Here is an 11,383-nt window from a genome sequence, read left to right on the forward strand (position 1 = left end):
CGTGGGGCGTGGCCGCGCTGGTGGTGTTGCTCTTGGTTTTGGCCTTCTTCCGCTCCAATTTCAGGTCTATGTGGTCGCCACTGGTTTGGAGATCCTACTAATTGGTAATATCTTACATATGTTACTTTACTTATATAGTAATTGTATTGTATTGTATTGTATTTTATACACAAATGTTACTTATTCCTCAATCCTCATTCCATCCATAATTTTGTTTTGTTTTGTTTTGTTTTTTTTTAATGTTCATGTATTGGTAATCGTCAGTTTAGTTAATGGTACGGTGTTTCTCGGACCAGCTTTCAATTATGATTAAGCCTGGCTTAGCTAGAACTGATATGGACCATACCCAAACCAAAGGATGATTGATGGAAGTTTTCGTTTTCTGGTTTTCAAATAGGTTGATTAGCTGAAAGTTGATAGTTGAGTTTTATTAGATAATAAATTAATTAAAAATATATTAGATAATATAGACAATTAACAAAATATATATTGGATTAAATGTAAAATTTTTAATTGAGAACCGTTAGATAAAAATTTAGTCAAAAATATTAAATTATTTAATGATTTTTAACTAACAACTTTACATATAAATAATTGTATATAAATTTTTACCTTTTAAATAAGAGAGAATTTTATAATTAAGATCACTTTAAATAGGAGTTGTATTTGTAATGATACACATGCAAAATTTCAAATTTTTAATTCAATTTTTGAAATTTTTTATTTTTATTTTAAATTTCGTTCCACAAATTAGGTATATATGATTTTCGTCAGATTAAAGTATCGTTTTTGTCCCTAATATTTGTGATAAGTTTTTGTTATTAGTGATCTGTTAACAGAATTAATAGAGAAATAAAATTGAGATGATTTTAAAATGTTAAAAATTTAAAATAGAACGAAAAATTTTTAGGGACTAAAATGATATACTACTGTTACGGTAGGTAACCGGAGATTAATGGGCTGGATGGCGCTGGTCGGCCCAATCGTCTGAGGGAGGAAGCCTTTGTCAGGGTCTGCGCCTTGGGGGCCTCCGTCCGACTTGTTTGTATGAGTGAATGGGGGGTGGTACCTGCAAAGACACTCCGATGCCTAAGTCAGCAAAGGGGTTAGCAGGTCTAGAGAGTATTGGAACTTAGAGATACCTGAGGGGTGTCAGTGTACTTATAGTGGTGAGCCAATAACCACCGTTGGAGTAGTGCCACTTTTCTAGGGTGTTAACCGTCCCTTTATCTTAGGGAAGTTAAGATATTGCTTCGTGAAGTGGTTAGAGAGATTCTAGGGGCAGTTACTCATTCAAATGAGTGCCTATCTGCTAGTTAATCCTCGTTCCCGACTTCTTTAGAGCAAGTCGTGACTAGTTCCGACTTCGTGGCGGCTAATCTGGCGAAAGGTGAGGCCAACCCTTTGGGTTGGGCATTTTTATTTGGATCCTGGGCCTTATTCGTTGGGCCATGGTATGAACAGTGCCCCTACTCGAGCCCAATTTCTCTTTAAGATTTGGGTTCGAGTATACTACTCGGGGTTGTAGCCGACTTGTTGGGGGACCGACGTGATCTTCCGAAACCGACGTGACTTTTTGTGACCTTTTGGTTCTGACAGTTACATCTAATCAAGCGTCATGTCCGTTAGGGATGTGCGTAGGGATTGATGGTCTTGGTAACGGTGCATTTTCATTAATGACTGCCCCGTTTTTACCATTGTGCCCCCAACGTACTTATAAATACTTTCCCTCTCTTTCATTGTTTCGTTTCTGCGATTTTTCAAATTTTTCCTTTCATTCGTTCGTGCTGTGTTGTTGCATCTTCGAAGGCTTTTCGTTTCCTTCTACCCTCGTTTTCGGATAAAGGTTAGTTCTTTTTGTAACGTGCTTTTCTATTTGCATGCCTTCATTTTGTAGATAGGTTGGTTTGTAGACTTCAGTTCCGTACTTCCTCCTTTAGGGACCGTGTTTTTTATTTTCCTTTTCTTTTTCCCTTGTAGGTTTTTTGCTACCTTTTTAAGAAAAAGAAATCGCTTCCGTAGATATCCTTTCTCAATGGGTTGATGTCACGGTCCTAGGGGAGGAACCCTCGGTTGGTACTGAGTTTATCACCAACCTTCGCACTCATCACAGAATTTGTACTTCTGAGGATGACGAGCCGAAGTATGAATTGGTAGTCCCGGGTCCTGAAGACTGGGTTTGTTTTGGGAGAGTCAATGAGGCGGCCCCTCATTTTTTCTTTATGTATGAGTGTATGATCACCCGTTTGGGTGTTTTTCTCCCTTTTTCAAACTTTGAGATATCTGTTTTGCATCACTGCCGAGTTGCCCCTACCCAGTTTCACCCCAATTCTTGGGGTTTTTTGAAAATTTATCAATTTGTTAGCCAGGCTCTGGAGTTTCCAACTTCTTTAAAGATTTTTTTCTATCTTTTTCATATGACCAAACCCTTTAGTGGGCTAAACAATAAGCAACAGTGGGTGTCCTTCCGAGCCATACAAGGTCGGAGGGTTTTTACCCTTTTTGACGAGTCCTTCCATGACTTCAAAAATTATTTTTTCAAAGTACAAGCTGTAGAGGGTCACCATCCCTTCTTTCTGGATGATAATTCTTCTCCCCGATTTCCTTTATACTGGCTGGAGGCTTCCCCCTGCGAGAAATATGGTTTGGATGACCTGGATGAGGTAGAAGCAGCCATTGTGGGGTTCCTCCGAGAAGTGTGGGGGAGGGCCCCATACTTGGACACAAAAAAGTTTCTCCAGGGGTCTCCGACCTTTGTCCAGGCGCAGCTAGGTAGTTTTTATTTGTTTGTTAGATTTTCGACTTGTCTGACTGACTTATCCGACTTGTCTGATTTGTCTGTTATTGTCCTTTCAGAGATGGCAAAGGCAAATGCTCAGGAGTCTTACCAAAGGGTCCAGAAGGCTAAAGCAAGATCTCGTGCCAGGACTGGTGGTGTTAGGGCGGTTATCTCTCCTCCTCCTCCTCCTCGGAACGTTGGGACTCCCTCTCAGCCCATCGTAATTTCTTCTTCAACTTTCTCTCAGCCACCCCCCTCTGCTCGACCTTCTTCTGAACCAGAGAACAAGAAGCGCAAGACCTTAGAGTCTGGCTCTTCTGGTGAGGTGAAGGCGGATGCTCTTGCATTTGTCCGAAAGAACATCTATCCTAATGTTCGTATAAGTATGGATGATGTTTCTGTTCGGCGCCATGATGAATGGATTTTTTGATGGTTTAGAATTTCACAAATGAATTCTCGTTGCAAGTATAGTTTCTAAACCAAACAATAATCCTTTCATACAAAAGATTGTTTGTCACAAGTAACAAACCCCTAAAATTAATAACCGAAGTATTCAAACCTCGGGTCGTTCTCCCTAGGAATTGTAATGAAGTGTTTTGTTATTGGTTGTGAGTTATTTTTGGGGTTTTAATAAGAAACATGAAAGATAAATGGCAAGAAAGTAAACTAAGGCCTAAAAAGGTCTTGGCAAGGGTTGGTGGTCAAGGATCTCTATCCTAATCACTAACCACAATATGAGAATTGGCAAGGATTAATCTCATTAAATCATCCTCTAACTAGTAGTAAAGGAAAGTCAAATGAGCTATATCAATCCTAGTCCATAAGTCCTAACTCTCCACTAATTCAATTAGTGAGAACTAGAGTCAATGAATCCCAATCATCAATTACTTGGACATTAGTAACTCAAGAGTTCCTAAGTTACCTTTCCAAGCCAAGAACATAAAATTAGAGATAGAAGTGGAAGAAAGCAAAGATTAAAACCTAGATCTAAAAACTAAACCTAATTCTAATTCTAGAGAGAAGTGAGAGCTTCTCTCTCTAGAAACTAACTCTCACTACTAAACTAAGCTAAAACTAAACTAATGGTAACTAACTTCTAAAGTATGAAAAGTATGAAAAGTATCTTGATTCCCCTTCAATCCTTGGCTTAAATAGCATCAGAAATGAGTTGGATTGGGCCCACAAGGCTTCTAAAATCGCTGGCCACGTTTTGTTTTAAGTGAACCAGGTGGCAGCAACGGCGCGTGCGCGTACTATGCGCGTACGCATCACCATGCGCGGTTCAACCATAGCAAATCTTATATCATTTCGAAGCCCTAGATGTTAGCTTTCCAACGCAACTAGAACCACATCATTTGGACCTCTATAGCTCAAGTTATGGTCGTTTAAGTGCGAAGAGGTCGGCTTGACAACTTTTGCAATTCCCTCATTTCTTCATGAGTTCTCCATTTTTACATGCTTTTCCTTCATTCCCTTGATCCAATCCTTGCCTCCTAAATCTGAAATCACTTGGCAAACACATCAAGGCATCTAATGGAATCAAAGGTAAATCAAGATTAAACAATTAAGGACCTAAAAAGCATGTTTTCACTCTTAAGCACAATTAAAGGAGAATATGTAAAACCATGCTAATTCATTGAATAAATGTGAGTAAAAGGTGATAAAATCCCCTAAATCAAGCACAAGATAAACCCTACAAATGGGGTTTGTCACGCCACCTTACCACTCTGGTTGAGGAGAGCCTTAAGGCGGCGGGGGTTTGTGGCAAACTCTTAGATATTTTCGAGAAGGCTCCTCTCAGCTCTTTAGGGATGACCTCGAGGGTCGAAGAGCTGGAAGGTAGGCTTCTCATATATCAGGAGCATGAGGGGAAGTTGAAGGAGGAAGTCGCCAGGCTGAGGAAGGAGAGAGATAACCTCCGGGAGAGGGAGATGAAGTTGCAAGCCCAATGCAACATGGAGGTCGGTTTGAGGAAGACAGCACATGATAGCTATCAAAGTTTGTTTGATGATCTTGTGTCTGTGAAGAATGATCTGCTGAATTCTCGGAAGGCATACGCCGAGTTGGAGGACTCTATTGCTGATGGCGCTGAGGAGGCTTGGAGGATCTTTAGGGAGCAGGTCGGAGTCATTGCTCCTGACTTGGACCTCTCTCCTTTAGATCCCGATAAGGTTGTCATTGATGGTGCCATTGTGGATCCACCTGTCCCCGAGATTATTTCCGAGTCGGATTTGAAGACTCGGGGGCAAAGGATTATAGAGTCTCCTCCTCGCCCTAAGGATGCCCCGAGTTCCTCCACAGTTCCTCTAACTTCCTCTTCGTCTCCTATGGATGCCTCTCTTCCCGGTCCTGGTGGCGCTCCTTCTTCCTCTGGTGGTGGTGACCTGTCTACTCCTCTTGCAAAAAAGTGATTTGTTGGCTATTTGGGGCCCGGCTTGTGGGTCCCCTCTTTTTAAACTCTTTATTTGTTTTGGTAGTATTTGAACAATTTTTTTTTGGCCTTTTAAGGCCGTAAACAAAACGTTTTTATAATACCCTTTTTGATAAGGGTTTAAGTTAAAAAATAAATGCCCTTTTTTGGATAAGGGTTTAAGTTACCTTGTGTGTGCATGCTTTTCTGATTTCGAATTTCCCTTTGATCTTTTCTAAAAAACCTTTTCTTTGGCTTTCGTCTGCCTTTCTGAACCTTTCTGTTTCAAGGTTCTTTAGGACAGCCTTTTAATCTTTTCTTGGATTTTTTTCTATCTCTCTTTTGTTATTCCTAGTACCCAATTTCGTTTCATTGAGTTTTTATGACTTAGGTTATTTTCACGATTCATTTCTGTTTTACTCGGTTTCTCATTCCGACTTATGAGTCGGGATGTTTCCGAGTTTATCATGATCAACTTCTATAACCTCTTTACGCCGACTTGTACCTCGTCGTTTTATCCTGACGACCATCTAGGTCGGTTCATGGGATTTTCACGTTTTGTCGAGCTTAAGTCGGCGCGTTTCGTAGAAAGGAATGGAAAACAATAGAAAAGGAATTTATAAGAGATATTTGTAAGATGAAAAGATCTTTATTAATTGGGGGGGGGTACTTCATTGCTACTAAGGGTTTTTGACAGTCTATTTCCCCTAGCCCCTACTATGATGCCTCGTTAAAAACCCTTCTTCAGAAAAAACCCTTTGGTTCTGGGGAAAAAATCATGAAGTTGGGAAAAGAGTACATCAGGGAGTAGAGTTCGCTTTTAGCTATAGTACCTTTTCATATTACAAGCATGCCATGACCTTGGTAACTCGGTGCCATCCAAGTCGGTCACTTTATAATAGCCTTTTCCTAAGATCTCATTGATTTTGTATGGTCCCTTCCAATTTGCAGCGAGCTTTCCTTCTCCTGATTTGTTGACTCCAATGTCATTTCTGATCAGGACCAAGTCGCTTAAGGTGAATGTTCTTTGGATGACATTTTTGTTGTATCTTGTAGCCATCCTTTGCTTCAATGCTGCTTCTCTTATCTGGGCTTCTTCTCAGACTTCGGGGAGCAAGTCGAGCTCCTCTTTGTGCCCCTGTATATTCCCGATCTCGTCATGGAGAATCACTCTTGGGCTTTGCTCGCTGACTTCTATTGGGATCATGGCTTCTACCCCATAAACTAGTCGGAAGGGAGTTTCTCCAGTGGCGGATTGGGGTGTCGTCCTGTAGGCCCATAGCACTTGGGGGAGCTCTTCGGCCCAAGCTCCTTTTGTGTAATCTCTTCTTTAGCCCTGCCAGTATGACTTTGTTGGCCGCCTTGACTTGCCCATTGGCTTGCGGGTGCTCCACCGAGGTGAACTGGTGTTTGATTTTCATACTGGCTACTAGGCTTCTAAAGGTAGAGTCGGTGAACTGGGTTCCATTATCTGTAGTAATGGAATAAGGTATCCCATATCTTGTGATGATATTTTTGTAGAGGAACCTCCGACTTCTTTGCGCGGTGATTGTGGCCAATGGCTCTGCTTCTATCCACTTTGTGAAATAATCTATTCCCACGATTAAGTACCTGACTTGTCCTGGTGCCTGAGGAAAAGGACCTAACAAATCCATCCCCCATTTTGCAAAGGGCCATGGAGAAGTGATACTAATGAGCTCTTCTGGGGGAGCCACGTGGAAATTTGCATGCATCTGACATGGTTGGCACTTTTTCACAAATTATGTGGCATCTTTCTGTAAGGTTGGCCAGTAGAATCCAGCTCGGATCACTTTCCTGGCTAATGACCTGGCTCCGAGATGGTTTCCACAGATCCCGCTATGCACTTCCTCTAATACCTCAGTGGTTCTTGAGGTCGGTGCGCCCAAGGTGTTCCAGAGTTTTTTCCAAGTACCTCTTCATGTTTGGGTCTTTTGCCTGATACTCTCCACTTATTTGGGAGGTCACCACTTGAGAGTCGCTGTATATCATCACCTTCGTAGCACCGACTTCTTCTGCCAGCTTCAATCCTGCAATCAAGGCTTCATACTCTGTCTGATTATTTGAAGCTGGGAATTCAAACTTGAGGGAAACCTCTATCTGGGTTCCCCTTTCATCTACCAATATTATGCCTGCACCACTTCCTGTTTTGTTGGAGGATCCATCTACATAGAGTATTCTGCAATGAAGTCGGCGAGGCACTGGGCTTTAATCGCCGTCCGAGTTTCATACTTCAAGTCGAACTCGGAGAGCTCTATTGCCCATTGAACCATTCTTCCCGCAACATCCGTCTTTTGGAGGATTTGTCTCATGGGTTGGTTCGTGCGGACTCTTATTGTGTGAGCTTGAAAGTAAGGCCGTAGCCTTCGTGAGGCTACTACTAAGGAGTATGCAAACTTCTCTAGTTTGTGGTACCTTAGCTCAGGGCCTTGTAGAACTTTACTGATGAAGTATACTGGGTGCTGACCGGCCTCGTCTTCTCTTATCAGGGCCGATGAGATGGCCTTGTCTGCTACTGATAAGTATAGGACGAGGTCTTCTCCAGCTATAGGTCGTGTCAAAATAGGAGGTTGGCTCAAAAATTTTTTGAACTCCTGGAACGCCTCCTCGCATTCAGGAGTCCATTCAAACTGGTGTCCCTTTCTCAGTAGGGAGAACAGTGGAAGGGATCTTAGTGCTGATCCTGCCAAAAATCTGGAGAGAGCTGCTAGTCGGCCATTCAGCTGTTGGACCTCTCTCAAACAAGTCAGACTTTTCATCTCCAGGATAGCTCTGCACTTGTCGGGATTGGCTTCTATCCCTCTTTGTGTTAGTATGAATCCTAGAAATTTTCCTGCCTCCACCGTGAAGGCGCACTTTGCGGGATTTAGTCTCATCCCGTGCGACCTTATGGTGTCAAAGACTTGTGAAATGTCAGGCAAGAGGTCGACTTCTTTCTTGGTCTTTACCAGCATATCGTCAACGTATACTTCCATTAGGCTCCCTTGGTGAGAGGCAAACACCTTATTCATCAGCCTTTGATATGTGGCCCCTGCATTTTTCAGCCCAAATGGCATGACCACGTAGCAAAAATTAGCTCTGGGCGTGATGAATGATGTTTTTTCCTGGTCCGGCTCATACATCGGGATTTGGTTATATCCCGAGTAGGCGTCCATGAACGACAAGTATTGATATCCCGAGCTGGAGTCCACTATGGTGTTAATACTTGGCAGTGGATAAGGGTCCTTGGGACATGCCTTATTTAGGTCGGTGTAGTCGACACACATTCTCCATTTACCATTTTATTTTTTGACTAGCACTACATTCGCCAGCCATGTTGGGTATTTGACTTCTCTAATGAAACCGGCTTCTAGGAGCGCTTGTACTTGCTCCTTTACTATTAAGGCTCGCTTTGGGCCGAGCTTGCGTCTTCTTTGTTGTACAGGTCGTGACCCCGGGTAAACCGAGAGTTTATGGGACATGAGCTCGGGATCTATCCCAGGCATGTCGGAGGCCTTCCAGGCGAAGAGATCGGAGTTATCTCTTAGGAGCTTAGTCAACCCTTGTTTTAGGGTTCCCCTAGGTTGGCCCCTATGTGAGTATTTTTTCCCTCCTCTTTGCCGACCTGTATCTCCTCAGTTTTTCCTCCTGGTTGTGGACGCAGCTCCTCTCTAACCTTTGCACCTCCGAGCTCTACTGTATGAACTTCTCAGCTTTTTCCTCTCAGGTTTAGGCTTTCATTGTAGCATTTCCTTGCCAACTTCTGATCTCCCCTTACCGTTGCTATCCCCGCTGAAGTCGAGAATTTCATACAAAGGTGAGGGGTGGATACCACTGCTCCGAGTCGATTAAGGGTAGTCCTGCCAATTAAAGCATTATATGCTGACCCTACATCGATGACTATGAAGTCTATGCTCAGAGTTTTTGATTTTTCCCCTTTTCCGAAGGTGGTGTGGAGAGGCAAAAACCCTAGTTGCTTTATTGGCGTGTCGCCTAGTCTATATAAGGTGTCGGGGTAGGCTCTTAATTCTTTCTCATCCAACCCTAGTTTGTCGAAAGCGGGCTTAAAAAGAATGTCCGCTGAGCTTTCTTGGTCTACTAGGGTTTTGTGGAGATGAGCATTTGCTAGGATCATAGTTATTACCACTGGATCATCGTGTCCCGGCATTATTCCTTGCCCATCTTCATTTGTGAATGAAATGGTGGGGAGGTCAGATGACTCTCCTCCGACCTGGTATACTCTTTTGAGATGTCTTTTGCGAGAGGATTTGGTGAGTCCCCCTCCCGCGAATCCTCCTGAGATCATATGAATATGTCTCTCCGGAGTCTGCGGTGGTGGGTCTCTTCTATCCATATCGTCTCGCTTTCTCTTCCCATGACTGTCCGACCTTTCTATGAGATATCTGTCGAGCCGACCTTCCCTAGCCAGCTTTTCTATCACATTTTTAAGGTCGTAGCAGTCGTTTGTGGAGTGACCATATATTTTATGGTACTCACAGTAGTCGCTGCGGCTCCCCCCTTTTTTATTTTTAATGGGTCTGGGGGGTGGTAGCCTTTCAGTATTACAAATCTCTCTGTATACGTCCACTATAGAGACCTTTAGAGGAGTATAAGAGTGATATTTTCTTGGTCTATCGAGGCCGAGTTCTTCTTTCTTTTTGGTTTCCCTCTCTCTTTCAGGGGGACTCTTCTCTACTATCACGGGAGTTCCGACCTTTGAGGGAGGATTCTAGCTTTAAGAGTTTTTCCTCTAACTCCTTTCGTCTATCCATCTCCTCTCTTAGGCGCTTTTCTATCTCCTTTTGTCGCTCCCGTTCCTGTTCTAGCTGTTCCAAACGATTTTGGTGAATATGGACTAACCCCATGAGCTCAGTTGAATGGGATTGTCCGTCCTTCTCTGACTCACGGCCTTCTGAGAAATTCACCTTCGGGGTTTTGACTCCGGAGGTTCCTTCTTTGTGTTGATCGTTGGTTTCCTGTTGGAGGGTTAGGTCTGCGTCACTATTTTTGGTGTCCAGATTCTCTTGTTCAGAATCTGTTTCCACATGACCCTCCTCAGGAGATCCGTCCGCCATCACTGGTTGATCTCTCGGGTCCCCGGCAACGGCGCCAATGTTACGGTAGGTAACCGGAGATTAATAGGCTGGATGGCGCTGGTCGGCCCAATCGTCTAAGGGAGGAAGCCTTTGTCAGGGTCTGTGCCTTGGGGGCCTCCGTCCGACTTGTTTGTATGAGTGAATGGGGGGTGGTACCTGCAAAGACACTCCGATGCCTAAGTCAGCAAAGGGGTTAGCAGGTCTAGAGAGTATTGGAACTTAGAGATACCTGAGGGGTGTCAGTGTACTTATAGTGGTGAGACAATAACCACCGTTGGAGTAGTGCCACCTTTCTAGGGTGTTAACCGTCCCTTTATCTTAGGGAAGTTAAGATATTGCTTCGTGAAGTGGTTAGAGAGATTCTAGGGGCAGTTACTCATTCAAATGAGTGCCTATCTGCCAGTTAATCCTCGTTCCCGACTTCTTTAGAGCAAGTCGTGACTAGTTCCGACTTCGTGGCGGCTAATCTGGCGAAAGGTGAGGCCAACCCTTTGGGTTGGGCCTTTTTATTTGGATCCTGGGCCTTATTCGTTGGGCCAGGGTATGAACAACTACTAAGAAGAATTACTAAATCAATTAAAATGATAGTGAATTTTAACGGAATGAATTGCATTACGAATTCAATATTTTTACTTATACTAGTAGAATGGTTAGTAAATAAACTTTTGAAAAAAAAAAAGCATGGTATATATATAATAAAGTATAAATGATATCTTCTTGTTTCTGATCTACTAAATCAATAGTGAATTTTAACGGAATGAATTGCATTACGAATTCAATATTTTTACTTATACTAGTAGAATGGTTAGTAAATAAACTAAATAAACTTTTAAAGCATGGTATATATATAATAAAGTATAAATGATATCTTTTTGTTTCTGTTCAGCCAGAATCGAAACCGTCCATCATCTAATTTTCGATTTAGGATTTAGAATAACGTTTTTTTTTGTATTAAAATCGTCCTTTTAAATAAAATTTTTAATTTAATTCCTAAACTACCCCTATTTTAATAAAAAATAAAAATTAAAAAAATAATAAAAAAAACACGTTTTGGGGGAGGGGGCAAAGGAAACGCGTTGGGGGTGGGGGAGAAAGGAAACG

At 42.6% G+C, this 11,383-nt stretch overlaps 1 protein-coding gene across 1 annotated transcript; it reads left to right on the forward strand.

Moving 5' to 3' along the window:
* On the forward strand, nt 7–5,190 carry LOC107608198. Its single transcript, XM_021107897.1, has 3 exons — nt 7–104; nt 2,857–3,179; nt 4,951–5,190. The coding sequence occupies exons 2-3, from the start codon at nt 2,859–2,861 to the stop codon at nt 5,188–5,190; spliced, it is 561 nt and encodes a 186-aa protein (XP_020963556.1). The 5' UTR covers nt 7–104; nt 2,857–2,858.

This window comes from Arachis ipaensis, chromosome B07 (assembly GCF_000816755.2).
Source record: "Arachis ipaensis cultivar K30076 chromosome B07, Araip1.1, whole genome shotgun sequence".
NCBI lineage: Eukaryota > Viridiplantae > Streptophyta > Magnoliopsida > Fabales > Fabaceae > Arachis > Arachis ipaensis.